Raw genomic sequence first — 15,868 nt, 5'->3', positions numbered from 1 at the left:
TTGGCTGAGAGGAGTGACTGGGTACTCATTTGACTCTGCCCCTCCCCCCCCCAGCCCCCAGATGAGGCCTCGCTGTGGCTCTGGCTGGCCTGGAACTCACAATGTGGACCAGTCTGGCCTCAGATGCATGGAGATCCACCTGTGCTGGGTTTAAATGTGAACACCACCACGCCTGGCCATTATCTATGTCATTATAACTGGAAGGTAGAAACAAAAGAGCAAGTAGGGCTTAGGGAAACAGAAGCAGATAAGCATGAAGCAGAGGAGTCTTGGGAAAGGAAAGAACACTGTCTTTAGAGAAAAAACAGGTTTAGAGATGCCGGGCAAAGAAGTAGGTGTTAAGACCCAGCATAGCTTTTCTCTCCGGCCTCCGCCTATTGCAGCTGCCCCTGGCTGTGGCTTGTCAGACCCCGGTTGCGAACTCAGCCGCCTCATGTTTTCTCCATGCTGCTGCAAATTCACATGAGCTCTCCAAATCCAGACAGCTAGTGTTGGAGGCACGCGGCTGGGGAAACTGTTATGTCCCTGTGAAAACTAGGACATATGGAAATCAGTTCCTCAAAATTAAACAACACTGGTTGTTTTTGTTTTAAGTTTCCCTGAGGGCTTTGTGGGACCAGGAAGTTTTGTGTGCCATTATTTTGGCTCCTCCCATGCATTAGTTAAGATGATGGTGAATTCTTATGGTTGTCACCATCTTGATGAGGTCACAAAGATGGTGACATAGCTCCATGATTATTTTTGCTTTCATTAAGCTCAGCTCCATGGTAAAATGAGCCCAGTACTGTCAGAGCACAAGTCCCCATGGGATTCATGCATGTCAGAGATTAAATGTAGACAGTCACTGCTTTCCTTTAAAAAGATGCCTGACTGGCATAGGTATGTGAGACGGTATGTGTGGGCTATGCATGTAGCTCCCCAAATAGCAAAGCAAAGCGATAGGAAGGGATCCCATTGTGAGTCCATGTATGCTGCCATACAAATTATAAGAATTTTGATTGGGATTACTTTGTGTAGTTGCTTTCGGTAGGATGGCCATTTTGACCATATTCTTGCAATCCATGAGCATGGGAGGTCTTTCCAAATCTAGTGTCTTTCTCCATTTCTTTCATTGTAGAAGACTTGTTTTCTTCGGTCAGGTTTGTTGTTTGTATTGTAAATAAATTTTTTTTCAGACTGCTTGTCCTTTGTCTATAGGAAGGCTGCTTATTTTAGTGTGTTGAGTTTGTATTTGTCCATGTTACTGAACATGTTTGTGAGCTCAGAGTTTTGTGAAGTGTTTAATTAGGGTCTATTATGGAAGAACCATGTCATCTATAGTAGAGATTTTTTTCTTTTCCCCTTTGTATCCCTTTTGTTTTCTTCTTTTAGTGCTTTAGTAACACTTCAAGCATTCTCTTGAGCAAAAGTGGAGAAATGGGCACCATTGTCTATCCCTAACCCTGATTTTAGTGAAAAAGCTCTGAGTTTTTCTCTGTTTGGCATGATTTTTGTTTTTCTTTGAGCCCAATAACAATCCTTTTGTTTACTTAGGTCAGAGTTCTTTTTAGGACATTGTCACCAGCATTGCCATTTTGGGGGCTGCTTTGGACTTAATGAAAAGGAGTTGCTGCAGAGAACCTGGATTCAGCCAAGTGGCAGTGGCATACACCTTTAATCCCAGCACTGGGGAGGCAGAGGCAGGCAGACTTCTGTGAGTTTGAGGACAACCAGAGCTGTTGCAGAGAAACCCTGTCTTGAAAAACCAAAAATCGGGAAAAAAAAAAAAAAATCTGGGTTTACTTCACTTTTCACATTACCCACATGGCAACCCAGTTCCAGAGAGTACAGCTCCCTTTTCTGACTTTACACGCCCCAGGCATATGTGTGGCACTTAGGTGAGCAAAACACTCATACACATAAAATAAACTGAAGAAAATTGAAATCATTTATTTAATTTTATTATATGTGCATTAGTGTGAAGGGGACAGATCCTTTGGAATTGGGAATTGGCATTACAGACAGTTGTGAACTGTCATGTGGGTGCTGATAATTGAACCCATGTCCTTTGAGAGAGCAGACAGTGCTCTTAGTCATTGAGTCATCTCTCTAGCTCCAAATCAAAAAAATTTAAGGTCAAGTTTTCTTTAAAAATCCCAAGTCTTGGACTGGTTGTGGTATCACACATCTTTAATCCCAGCACTCAGGAGGAAGAGGCAGGTAAATCTCACAGTTCAAGTCCAGCCTGGTCTACAGCATGAGTTCAAGAAAGAGAGAGAGAAATAGTGTTTCTCAGTGGGCCTGGTGGTACAATTCTAGGATTTGGTTAAGGCAGAAGGATTGCAAGTTCTCAGTCAGCCCAAGCTCATAGTGAGACTGAGTATATGTGTGTGCCCTTGTCATGGGGGGTGGGCTTTGAGGTTTCAAAAGACTCAAGTCATTCCCGGTGTTCCCCCTCTACCTCCTCCTTTCAGATCAAGATGTGAACTCTCAGATGGCATGTCCTAAGAAGAGCTTGCAAAACAGCAGTGCTGTGAGTGCTGAAGACTGCAGAGGCATAACCCAAGAGGGTTCAGGAAGGAACAATATTGGCAACTGGGCTAGGGACCATTCTTGAGATATTTTAGCAAAGAATGTGGCTGCTTTCTGCCCTTGTCCTAAGAATTTACTGGAGACTAAATCTAAAATTGAACTACTTTCGCTGGCAGAAGAGATTTCAAGACAGCCTAATACTGACTTTGTTATGTGGCTATTATATCTCACGCAGATCTGCAGTAAAAACATATTTGAGTTAGGGTTTCTCTGTGTAGCTGTGGTGGTCCTGAACATCACTCTATAGAGCAGCCTGGCCTTGAACTCTGAGATCTGCTCTGCCTGTGTCTGCCTTCTGAGTGCTAGGATTAAAGGTATGCCACCGTCCCTGGTCCAAAAACCATAGTAAAATATTGACTATGTTCTGTGGTTATTAGTGACCACTCTTATTCAGATATAGAATGAAAAAGAGCAAGTAGGAAGCTGGAGAGATGGCTCAAAAGTTAAGAGCACCGGCTGCTCCTCTAGAGGTCCTGAGTTCAATCCCCAGCGACTATGGTGGCTCACAACCATCTATAATGAGATCTGGTGTCCTCTTCTGGCCTGTAGGCAAAATACTGTATATATATATATATGCAATACAAAAATATATACAGTTTCAAGAGGAAAAAAAGAGCACCGGGAAATTTAATGTTGTAGCTAAGGGTTGTGCTGTAAGAGAAAAGGAGACCACGGCTGGGGAGGAGATCCAGTGGTAAGAGCACTTGGCTGCTCTTGCAGAGGACTTAGGTGTGGTTCCCACATGGTGATATTCTCAATCTTGCAGCTTCCATGCTGCCAAAACTAATACCACATGGGAGACTCTTATACATTACTAAGTTTAGCACCCTCAGGGTAGTTCACAACTGTCTGTTACTGCAGGGGATCCGTCTGATGCCCTCTTCTGGCACACATGTTGATACAGATATACAAGTAGACAAGACACACATATACATAAAATGAAAACAAATCTTAGAGAGAGAGCCAGGCAGCGATGGTGTACTTCTTTAAACCCAGCACTTGGGAGGCAGAGAACTCGGGTGGATTTCTGAGTTCAAGAGCAGCTTGGTCTACTACAGAACAAATTTGAGGACAGCCAGGGCTATGTAGAGAAACTCTGTCTCAAAAAGCCAAGAGAGAGAGGGCTGGGGAAGATCAAGGAAAGGCCCGATCTGTATTAGGATGAAGGCCTCTTGTTGCTGGCCTGCTTTCCTGTTACCCAGATAGAAAGAGTTACAGGAAGGGTTACCCACAACTCTGAGGGCTGGGAAGGTATCCCAGCTTCTGGGGTGGGTCAGGGTCCCAAGGCCATCCTGAGACAGGGGAGCCCATACTCCAAACTATGAGGTGGGACTCTGTTCCAAGCATATCCTGAGGCATGGTAGCCCAGGAACCATACAGCTCTGAGAGGAAGTCTCAACAGACTTCCTCCCAACATTATAGCTCCCAGGGGAGAGTTACCCCAATCCCTGAGTTGCTGAGGAGCTTTGGAACCTGTTACCCACTCCTTCAGCTGTTGCAGCTCCCAGGGGAGGAGCCTGAGCTCCACTCCTTCAAATCTTCTTCATTGTTGCTTCTTCTGATGAGTCATACCAGGCAGTAAATCTCTTAAAAGAGATTTATTGGAGGGACAAATCCAGGAGTGGCTGTCTCTGCTCCCAGAAGGTAGGAAGACACAGCTTTTATATCAGATTTCTCGGGGTGGAGCTTTCTGGGCCAGGAATTTCCAGATCTAGGATTGGTGGGATTTCAAGTTCTGAGATTGGGGAGCTCAGGGATTGGTGGGATTTCCTGTTCAGGGACTGGTCAGTTCTGCTCAGGGACTGCTTACTTTTGCTCAGGTATTGATGGGGCTTTGTCCAGATCTTTCACCTAAAATTAGCATGATCTGGGATAAATCTTCCTGAGGGGCAGGAGACAGAGGACAGTTACCGAGGTCTGGGGGTGAAGCTGGGCTGCTGGAGCTTCCTCAGGCAGAGGTCTGGCCACTTTTCTCCCTTGAGGGGCTATAAAATGTACAGACTCCACTGTGGAGGCAGTAGGCTGAAGCAGGAAACTTTATTATCATGGACAGCTCCCATGGCAGCAGGAGACATCCTGAGGCAGAAAAGATGTCAGCTTCCATAGCAGTAGTCTGAGGTAGGAAAAGCACCATGGTTAGCTCCCTTACAGGTGCTGCCATTTTGCCTTTCCCAGGGGGGAAAGGAAGGGCTGACAGTTTGCCACTTGAAGTTTCAGTGGCCCATTGCTCAAGGGCTAGACATAGTTCTTGTGTGTGTGTGTTGGGGGGCGTATCAGTACAGTTAGTGTATGAGGGGCAGTGGGCTACCACGGCTTGGCAGTTGGGGCAGTGGGGGATGGCTTGGGGGCGGGCTGCTATCTCTGTGGTGGCCTGGGATGTCCACTATGGCTTGGGGCACTATCTCCACCACAGCGGGGCCCCAGGTGTGGTGGCGAGGTGGCTTGGGACACCTGTCATCTCTGGTGGCCCACCACTTCTATTTGTCTCTGTTGTGGCAGGCTGATTGCTGCCACTGCAGCGACAATAGCCCTTCAGCCTCAATGTCTTACTGTTCTTTTGCTCTAAATAGACCAAGGCAACTTGTAGAAGAAAGCATTTAATTCATGCTAAATAGGTAGTTCAGAATGTTAGAGTCTATGATCGCTGTGGCAACAGCCGGGCAGTTATGGTGCTGGAGCAGTAGCTGAGAGTTTGCGTCTTACCTGAAGGCACCAGGCAGGCAGACACTCACCAACATTCTGAATGTTGTGTGAGGAGCTGTCAGACAGACTGAGCCTGGTGCCGGCTTTTGAAACCCCAAAGCCCACTCCTAGTGACACAATTCCTCCAACAGGGCCACACCTGTCCTTCCTAAACAGTCCACCAACTGGGAACCAGACATTCAAGTATAAGAGTATATGCGGTCCTTTCACTCACCACAGTTGCCTCAGGACAAGACCCCACCCACCTAAGCTTCTAACATGTAAACATGAAGAGTCTGAGTAATTTTCTAAGTGTTAAAACAACAAAGAAGGGGCTGGAGAGGTGGCTCAGTGGTTAAGAGCACTGTCTGCTCTTCCAAAGGACCTGGGTTCAATTCCAAGCATCTAAACAGGAGCCTACAACTGTCTGTAATGCCATTTCCAAGGGATTTGACACCTTCACCCTAATGAACATGAAATAAAATTAAATTATATGAAAAAATTAAAAAGAAAGCAACAAAGGAAAACTACTGCAAATGTGATTCAGTGAGGCCAGACTCCATCCCAAGAAGGCAGCAGAACTTGGCTATGTTGTTCACATTTCTGATTTTAGAGTCATAAAGGAAGCATTGGTAAAGTGGTCATGGAATCATTGCCTCTGTAGTTGTGGAGAGCCACTGATGCCATGTGTTTGCCAGGGTAGCCTCTGCATGAAGGCCTTGAGAAGCCATTGTGAGAAGTTGTGAAAGTGAAGCCTGGATTTCAGTCAATTCCCAGAGCCATGAGACACCTGCTAGGGAGAGATGAGGATGAAGATACCAGCCCAAGAGGGAGAAGCATGTTGCCAGCAGCAGAGCAGGAGAGGTGGAGCCCCCTAAGTTCCCTGATACTGCACAGACCTGCCAGGCTTGGGGCTTGCTCTTCTGGCTTTTCTTTTTGCTTTGGTTCAGCATTTCCTCACTATGCCTTCTTTCCTCTATTTTGAAATAATAATTCATATTCTATGTATGTTGGAAGCATGTGATTTGCTTTTTCACATGAGATTACCTTGAGTCTTAGAAGAGATTTGGATCTTTAGTGTTGGGACTCTGAAAGTCTATGGGGACATTTGAAGTTAAAGAATAAATGCATTTTGCAATATAGTGTGGCCTGTGGGGACCAGGGAGTGGAAGGTGGTAGTTTGAGTGAGAATGGCTCCCATAGGCCGTGTTTGAAGTTTTGGTCCTTAAGAGTGGAACTTTCGGAGAAGAATTGGTGGAGGTGCTCTTTGAGATTCTCAGCGTACTCTCTGCCTCCCACATGTAGGTCAAGGGGTGAGTTCCCAGCTGTCTGTGGCCAAGCCTGCATGCCACCAACATGAACTTTCACCATCTGGAACTGTAAGTGTGCCTTGTGATTTTTGACATAGCAACCAAAAAGTAACTTTATCAAGCAGCAAGTGCTCTTAACCACTGAGAACTCTCTCTAGCTCCTGTTTTTTGTTTTTAATCATCTTTAATTATGTGTGTGTGTGCGTTTGCGTTGGGTATGTGTATGTGTGCTGGCTAGTTTTGTCAACTTGACATAAGCTAGAGTCATCACAGAGGAGGGGCCTCAATTGAGAAAATGTCTCCATGAGACTGGTCTGTAAGCAAGCCTGTTAACATTTTCCACATTAGTGATTCATGGGGCAGAGTCCAGCTCATTGCGGGTGGCGCCATCCCTGGGCTGGTGGTCCTGGGTTCTTTTAGAAAGCAGGCTGAGCAAGTCTACCACAGGAAGCAGCACCCCTCCATGGCCTCGGCATCAGCTCCTTCAGGTTCCTGCCCTGTTCCAGTTCCTGCCTTGGCTTCCCTCAGTGGATTGTGATTCAGGATATGTATGCCAAACAAACACTTTCTCCCCAAGTTGCTTTGATTATGGTCTTTCTTTTTTGTTTTGTTTTCTTGAGACAGGGATTCTCTTTGTAGCCTTGGCTGTCTCGGATTTGCTTTGTAGACCAGGCTGGCCTCGAACTCATAAGAGCTCTGCCTGCCTCTGCCTCTGCCTCCCAAGTGCTGGGACTACAACAGGCGTGCACCACCGCATTGTGTGCCTAGATCACAGCAATATTAACCCTAATTAGGACAGCATGTGAATACCGGTGCTCAACCAGGCCAGAGAATCCCTTGGAGACGTAGTTACTGACTGTTGGGAGTCACCCGATGTGGATTTTGGAAACTGAACTTGGGTCCTCTGAAGAGCAATAATGCTCTCAACCTCTGAGTTATCTCTCCAGCTGCCTCCAATCGGAACCTGGGTGGCTGGCTGCCCTCCTACAGCTGAGGCACCGGGGCCATTCTATCAGGCAGTAAGTGGGTAACTGCACGGTTTACAAGAACCATCTGGTTGGAGTAGGAAGTGCCAGCTGAGTTCCCCGAGACAGGGCCCAGCGATCCAGGGACAACAACAGTTCTGTTTAAATGTAAATCTCTGAGCAGGGCCAACTCTGTGCTGGATGGAGCACAAGGCAGTCCAGGGCACTGCCCGCGCCTGTCCTTCCCGTCAGCTCCTGCTGTCACTCAGCAGTCGCTGGGCGGTCCCAGCCAATCAGGGCCTCCAAGCTCACAGCGCTCAATCAAAAGCGCCGGGAGGCGGGTCCTCTGGCCGCCATGCTCCGCGGCCGAGGAAGGCTCGTGGACGCGTCTGCTACGCTGTGGCCGCCGCCGCCGAGACTGTGAGGACGCGGCCGCGCTCGGACACCGACATGGTGAGCGCCCAGCCACTGTCCCCAGGGGGCAGCGGCAGCTACCAGGGCTCTCCTCGTCTGCGAGCCCGGACGCGCCACCGCTGGCAGCGCCCCACTCTGCTGCTGCCACGCAGCTCCGCCCCTCGGCCGCGTCTGCGCAGAGCGCCGCGGGGAGGCCCCGCCTCCGCGTCTCTGACGTCAGGCTCGCAGAGCTGGTTGGTTGTACTTGGGGACAGGTTGCTAAGCTCAAGGTGTTGGGGGCGCCCAAGACCTTCACCTTTGGTGGAGAGTCCACTTTGAGTTAATTTGGTGAAAGTTGTAAACTCTAAGTTTTTTGCTCATGGATGTCCAGGTTGTCTGATAATATTTGTGAAAACCATTCCCTCATTTCATTTGCTCTTTTTTTTTTTTGTTTTTTAATTGACTGTATTGTAGGTTTGTTTTTGGTCTTTTTGTAATGTTTTGTAGGTAAATTTTGTCCCAAATATTCGTACACCATCATGACTTAAATTTTTTGTAAAGATGAAGTTAGTGTTATTTTATATACTATTTATTTAGAATTATGTTAAATATCGAGTTTTTTCCCCTTACTTTAGAACACCTGCTGTTACACAATATGTTAGGATTCTTTTGGGATCGTGTTTCGAATATGTAGTTTAAATTGAGGAAAGCAACATCATAATGCTGTCTTCTTTTTACCAGGATCATTGCTTATCTCACGATATTTTTTCTTACTTGAATTTTTTCCCCCCACTGGGTCTCTCTTTGTCAGAGATTCTCATGGTTGAGACCATCAGAAAACACATATTTCTGTTGGTGAACTGAGACACCACTCAGTAACAACATTACAGTTACAAAGTAGCAATGAAGATAATTTTATGGTAGGGCTCATCACAGCATGAGGAGATATGTTAAAGGATTTCAGCAGTAGGAAAGTTGAGAAACACTGCTCTGTGTAATCCTGTCTGTCCTTGAACTTGCTTTCTAGATCAGGCTCGTCTTGAATTCACAGAGGTTTTTTTGTCTCTGCCTCCCAAGTGCTGGTATTAAAGGCCTGTGCCACCATGCCTGGCTTGATTCTTTTTTGAAAAAGAAATTTATCTTCATCTAAAGATCTTTAATACACTTATCAAGTTTTCTTTGTATCCCCTTTGATCTGTGGTGCTATCCACTCTGTGAAATTGCTAACCATTCATTGCTGTTGTATTGGAAAATGATGGTGTTCCTGTATTCATCTTGTTTCCACAAGTTTGCTGTAGTATTTTATTAGTTCCTCAAGTATTTGTTGGCCTTGGAATTTTCTCTTTGAAAAGACTTGTATTTTATTCATTATACTTTGGAAATTTTTATTTTTGAGATTATAATACAATAACAACATTTCTCCCTTTCCTTTCTTCCCTCCAAACCTTCTCCCATATCCCCTCCCTGCTCTCACCAAATCCAAATTCATTGTTACTGTGATCATACGTCATAGATTCCTAAATGTAACGTGCTCCGTGATGTTACTGGTGTGTATGTTGTCAGCGCTGGCTGCTTAGCACTGGACAACCTAGTGCTCTGTCTTGGGGAAGCCCACCTCTCCGGCTTTCCTCAGTTACCTGTTGTTCTTTGTGTAAGGTTGAGGCTTTGTGCACTCGTTTCTGTCCACTTGGGCATGTCTGCTGATGCTATCTTTGTTCAGCTCCTGTTTGGGTAGACTTTACAGTGGTCAGACTTTTTGAGTGTAACTTCTGATATTAGGAGGAGACGTAGTCTCACAGCAGACCCCTGATCCTCTGGCTGTTACAGTCTTTCCACCCAAGGCTTGTAGTTTTGTAAATCTCAGAGGCTCTCCTGTCCGTTCTCTTGCCAAGTGTATCGTCTGGGTCTGGCCTTCATGTCTTTCCTAACCCCATGAGCTTGGTGTGAACAATGGCTGCTGCACTCTTGTCTGCTTGGCTGTGCCTCTTGTGAGCTCTGGTAGCCATAGCATTTCCACTGTTTCTCTCTTAGTCATGCCTGGCTTCTGTGAAGGTCTAGCCAGAGTGAGCAGTTTCCATTCCTGGCGTGCTTTCACACTGGAGAGAAAAATATGCTGCTCACTATGTGGCTATAAATTCAGACCCATGGGACCAACTTTGGGTTTTTTGTTTTTTTTTTCATTTGCACTATTGTCATTTTTGCTTTTTGTGAACCATTCTTAAGGTTTTACAGCCTTTCAGAAGTTCATTAGCTCAGCATTTGGCTTTCTGTCGACTTTTCTTCAGGAACTCCAGCTTCACCTGAGTCCTGCCTCATTTACCTTATGTGGTGTTGTGGGTAAACCATGTTCTTTGCTTTGCCAGTGTTTCAGCTTCTCTGCATGGCTTTAAGACTTCCCGGATACACTTTAGCCCATCTCTGAGATCCTTCAGTGGTTTTCCTGCATCATGAGTATCATGTCCCTCTGAGCAGCTAGCTCTCTAAAGCTCCGCACCAATTTCAGGGTCTTCTGTGGAGAAACTTCTTAACTCTCATGAACTCAGTCCCGTCTTGCCTGGTGAGCTGGCCATCATATAGCATCTCTCTCATTCCCATTTCTTTCATTATCACTTTCTGCTATGTTTTCCCTCTTAACTGACAGGTTCCAATGCTTTGGGTCCCAGAACAGGGTTAGCTTCTATCTAACTTGCATGATATTTCCCTCCTATCTTGCCAACTTTAAGAGGTGTGGGCTGGCCCACACTCTCTGTCTTTTCTACTTTCTTTTCCAAGCCAGAGGCTAATGGAGAGGCTAGCAAACACACATCCTTTCCGTGTTATAATTCCTCCTCCATACCACGTTCCCTCCAAGCTGCTGTCCCAGGCTAAGACACGAAGCAGTGGCCAGGCAACTCCATGGGCAGCTTTGGTAATCTTTTCCTACACCCTGTTCTGTTGTGCTGCAGTATTTGCTGTAGATTGCTAACTGTTCTTAGAGTCTATGCACTCACATGGCAGACCCCAGTCACTCAGCAAGCAAGCATGCTACTCATAAGACCACCAGCATGGGATTCTCCCACAGACACTCATCCCTTCAGGGTCCCATCATACTCATAGTTCTTACTACCTAATCCATGACACAAACAACGCTCACCATAGCAAGAAGGCACTCTACCACACAACATATGGGGAAGGACAGTGTATGAGAATTCCCTTCAGCCTTAGCCCGGTCAGCCTCAGGGGCAGGCTGTGTTATCCATCGCCAAGACCATGAAATCACTCTTCCCACAGTCACTGTTTCTGTCATTTCCGTATTCAGTTACCAAGTATGTTGTGTGAGACTTTCCTACACAGACACGATACCCCCCAGATAGGGAACCAAGGACAAACCAAAGTAACAATTCTACCATTGTCCATCTTGATGAAGCAATGAGTCTGTTGGTGTACCTAGGGGATCAGGAGTGAGTAAAGGTCAGCAGCATCATGAAAAAGCCCATGCCAATACAGTTGATGACTCTGAGACAGGAAGTAGAGATGCGCTGTAGGAGTAGGACTCTGAGACAGGAAGTAGAGATGCGCTGTAGAGGAAGGACTCTGAGACAGGAAGTAGAGATGCGCTGTAGGGGGAGGACTGCGGCAGAGCAGCAGCCCCTCCTGTGCCCTGAGCCCAGTGATGAGAGCTGCGCCGCCCCAGTGCTGCTTCTCTGCATCCCTCAGTGCTTGCAGTACGACTTCCGTGCCGTGGAAGACACGTGTGGATCCCACAGAGTCGAGTGAATCTGTGCTCAATCAAGTATGTGCAATGTTTAGGCCTCAGTGAGCTTCGAGGATGTGGCTGTGCACTTCACCCTGGAGGAGTGGGCTTTGCTGGACCCTTCCCAGAAGAGTCTGTACAGAGATGTGATGCAGGAGACCTGCAGAAACCTCGCTGCAGTAGGTAAAGGCATCCTCCTACCTTTACTCCATAAAGTAGGGACCAAGTGTGTGTCTCTTGGTGTCAGTGCTCTTCTAGGATTTGGGCTATTGAAAGGGAAGAATGTGGTGAATAAATCAGCCATGTTTTTATGGATATTGAAGCTGGAGACTATTTTTTTTTTCAGTGATCTCTAATAATTTATCCTAAGTTTTCTGGGACTGCCTTATAGGAAACAGATGGGAAGAGACGAATGTTGAAGACCATTATAAAAATCCTGGGAGAAATCCAAGGTAATTTATATAAAAAATTGAAACAAAGGTACTTGGAGGAATTTTAATGTCCCGTGAACATTTGAGAAAACAAAGACGGCTTTAAGTTGTTTCATCATTTGGAAAATTAGACCTAAATTATGGCAGTAAAAGCCAGTGCTGAAATGTACCCAATGAGTGTTTGTAGAGGGTTTTCTCTTGTACCTGCTGCTAGGAACTTGCATCAGTGAGCACCACTGTTCTGACCGTAGCTCCGTGAGAGCTACAACATAGAATTATCAATCCATTTAGTGTCCCTGCTCAGATGTGTCAGAGGGCGCACACTTCACCTGATTTTGGGAGCAGTGTGTCCCATAAATCCAATAAGCAGTTACTAGTAAAGCAGCTGTCACTAATGTTCTTGTCCTTTTTCAGAAGTCCCATGTTAGAGACCCACTCTGAGAGTACCGACGCTGGTCAGAATGAAGAAACCATGAAGTGGATCGCCAGTCTCCAGAGAAGCATGATGACAGTTTTTTCTGGACTAATACCGTATGAATCCAATGTGTGCGGAACGGATTCCTTGTGTCACGTGTCCTCTAATAGGCATGCCACATCTCACCCTGCTTATAAACATGAACATGAGGAATGTGGATCTAAGCAATATGATTTCAGCTCTCTCACTAGCTTTCAGAAGTGCATGGGAGCTCACACTGGTAAGGAGCCTTGTGGATGTGAGGTATGTTCAAAATCTTTCTGTTTTCCAAATTCATTAGGTGTACATCATGAGGCTCACGGTGGAAAAATGCCCTGTCAATACAGGGAGTGTGGAAAGACCTCTCTGTACACGCCTGGAGGAACCCACACGACGGGGAAGTTTTATGAATGTAATATTTGTGGTAAAGTCTTGAGTTCTTCCGCTTCCCTTCAAAGACATGAAATGATTCACACTGATAAACTCTATAAATGCACATATTGTGGTAAATCTTTTAGATATCCAAAGTATCTTCGATTACACGAAAGAATTCACACTGGAGAAAAACCCTATGAATGTAAACAGTGTGGTAAAGCCTTTAGATTTCCTGGTTCCTTGCCGTTACATAAAAAAATTCATACTGGAGAAAAACCCTATGAATGTAAACAATGTGGTAAAGCCTTTAGGTTTCCTGGTTCCTTACCCTTGCATGAAAAAATTCATACTGGGGAAAAGCCTTATGAATGTAAGCAATGTGGGAAAGCTTTTAGGCGTCACTATCATCTTCAGTTACATGAAAAAATTCATACCGGGGAAAAACCCTATGACTGTAACCAGTGCGGGAAAGCCTTCCGACGGCACAGTCATCTTCAGAGACATGAACGGACTCATGCTGGAAAGAAACCCCGAGAATGCAAATAACATGCTAAACCCTGTGCACGTCACGGCTATCTTCTGTTACATGAAAGAACTCACCCTGGAGGAAAAAATGCTGTCAGCGGAAACAGCGTTGGAAAAGCTTGCACTTACGTGAACTCGGTCATATTAGATGCAAACCCTATGAAGTAGACACTGTGGTGAAGCCATTACATGTGATTGCCAGCTTCAGTTTTATAAATAAATTTATGCCAGAGAAAGCTATGTGGACATTGTGGTGACGCTCTTAGATGTTATACTTGACAGTGACAAAAACTGGAAGGAAATCCTGTGGATGTAAATAGTGTGGCCAAAGTTCACACATCACACACATGACATAACTGATATGTGAGAAGAAAACCTATAAATGTAAATATATATCTATATCTATCTATCTATCTATCCTCCCCTTGTGTAGACAAAAACACTTTAGTTCTTTCATACTCAATAAAACTCTGAGAGTGTAAGCTGGGGGAAAGGCATCAGCTGTCATGGTTTCATCAGCAGTGACCCTGTGGGTTACTTACTGGACCATGGACAGCTCGCCAGCACAGGCACCACCACACCGCCCATGGCAGCTTGAGTGTTGCCTACATTCCTATAGATCTGCACAACTTGGAGGGAGCTGAGCTGCTCAGAGCCTCTTGCCTCAGCAGTGTGTACTGTTCTGAGTACCTCCTCAGGGCTGTGGGACTTACAAGTTAGTTTACTTGTAAGTCTGCTGAGTCGTGTTCTTCCCTCCTAGGACAGTGTTTCAGTTAGAGGGTAGAGCTGGACAATAATCCACCCCTTTCTGTGACTCCTGCCTTTAATTTTTTTTTTTAAATTACTTTTTGAGCCTTGGAGAGGGTGATGTTGATATCAGAAATTTTACTGGTGGTTATGAATCTCTGAGGTACACCATCACTGTAAAAGGAAGTGAGCCCACGATAAGCTGTAGATAACAGTCACAGTGATCCATGTGCAGAACTGTGGCTGTTATAAGGCAGTTGGTTAGACACATCACTTCTGTCGGCTAAAACAGTAGCAGTTATTTTGCAGCTGGGGCTGCTGCTGTCTCCAGGCATAGGAGTCTGTCCTGGCTTATGGAACCAGACATGAATGTCCTACTGTAGAGTTAAGTTGCCTTAAACCCAGTGAGAGTCATGCCGCTATAACACCAACAGGCACAGCTTGCTTAGCATTTTGGTACCGTAACACACAGGGTCTACAGCTGAGTGACACTGCTGGTGAGGAATGTCTGCAGCCAGCATGGAAGCCACCTCTGGCTCACTTCCATGTCTTGTTGCCAAAGACCTTATCTTCAGCACTAGGGTCTCATCCTCTACAGAACTGTTGGGATAGTCTTTGTGCAGTATGTAAAGGTTGTATTATTCAAATGTTGATTTCTGTACCCGCAGATTCTAAGCACTGTGTGGACTTTGGTATTGTTACTTTTATGAAGCATCATCTGTCTCAGTTTTTGGTAAACACTTTTCTCTATCACCTTCTGATTGGTTTAACAGAATGCTGAGATGGCAGGGGTTGAAAGGTGGGCCCTCTGGGCAGGGTTAGGAACTCTGGGAAAGAATCAGATGCAGGGGATTCTTCTTCCATGGAGGAAGATGGACGTATTGGGACTGATTGAGAGGTAATAGGCCACATGGCAAATGTGGACTACATTAAATGGGTTAATTAAGTTACATGAGTTAGTTGGGAAATAGTCTAAGCTAAGTGCTTTCATAATAAAAGCTTAGGCTTTCATAATAGTAATGTCTCTATGTTATTATTTGAGAGCTGGCCAATTGAGGCAGTCCAATGATACATAACCAAGAGCAATGATATGGTTTGTGGGGCTTCAGGATCCTCCTTGGCCAACAGTTCGTACTGAGGTAGCCTACCCTTGTCAATGGAATATTCACTTAACAACCTTACAGGTATTCTGTCAGGAGGGTATGTCCTGTACTTAAACAGCTAAAGAGCTATTGTTTTAAGAGCCCATTAAAAAAACAAACAAAACCCACCTGGTTCCAGTCTCTTTTCAGGGTGGGTGGAAGCACCCTTGCGCCTGGTTGTCCTTAGTGCAGGTCTGTGAGTCAGTGTTTGTGAAATGAGCGCTTCAGTCACTGTCAGTTTTCCGAGCTGGGAGAGACCCTGGCTGGTGGCTTCACGGGTCCCCTGCTCGCCTGGAAATGCTTGTAAGATGTCCAGGGAAGCTTCTACTCGTCCCTCACTCATAGGTCCTGTGTGGTTGGTTTGTCATTCCCCCATGGGATAAGTTCACTTACGTGTGTGCCCTGCCAGAGCTTCTATCTGCTAAGGCTCAGTTGGCACAGACCTCACATGTGAGTGGCACCTCTGCTTTGTGGCCTGGATGTAAAGGTAAGTTCCTGCTGGCATGTGTTTGCTTAGAGTGGCTGAGTGTGCGTATCGTG

At 45.8% G+C, this 15,868-nt stretch overlaps 2 protein-coding genes across 2 annotated transcripts in view; both read left to right on the top strand.

The window, feature by feature from the left end:
- LOC110566372 (zinc finger protein 709-like) overlaps nucleotides 1-11,742 on the top strand; it is a 28,394-nt gene extending 16,652 nt beyond the window's left edge. The window contains exons 5-6 of the transcript XR_009591408.1: nucleotides 6,559-6,632; nucleotides 11,618-11,742. The gene's annotated coding sequence lies outside the window, so the exon portion shown is untranslated. The remainder of the gene's footprint in view (nucleotides 1-6,558; nucleotides 6,633-11,617) is intronic.
- Nucleotides 6,678-15,457, top strand: LOC132653643 (zinc finger protein 709-like). Its single transcript, XM_060381901.1, has 4 exons — nucleotides 6,678-7,981; nucleotides 11,711-11,837; nucleotides 12,046-12,106; nucleotides 12,500-15,457. The coding sequence occupies exons 1-4, from the start codon at nucleotides 7,730-7,732 to the stop codon at nucleotides 13,458-13,460; spliced, it is 1,401 nt and encodes a 466-aa protein (XP_060237884.1). The 5' UTR covers nucleotides 6,678-7,729; the 3' UTR covers nucleotides 13,461-15,457.
- The last annotated feature ends 411 nt before the right edge of the window (nucleotides 15,458-15,868 follow it).

The sequence above is a fragment of the Meriones unguiculatus genome, chromosome 4, assembly GCF_030254825.1.
Source record: "Meriones unguiculatus strain TT.TT164.6M chromosome 4, Bangor_MerUng_6.1, whole genome shotgun sequence".
Lineage (NCBI taxonomy): Eukaryota > Metazoa > Chordata > Mammalia > Rodentia > Muridae > Meriones > Meriones unguiculatus.
The sequence above is the reverse complement of the archived record's forward strand: the minus strand, read 5'-3'. Positions and strand labels throughout refer to the sequence as shown.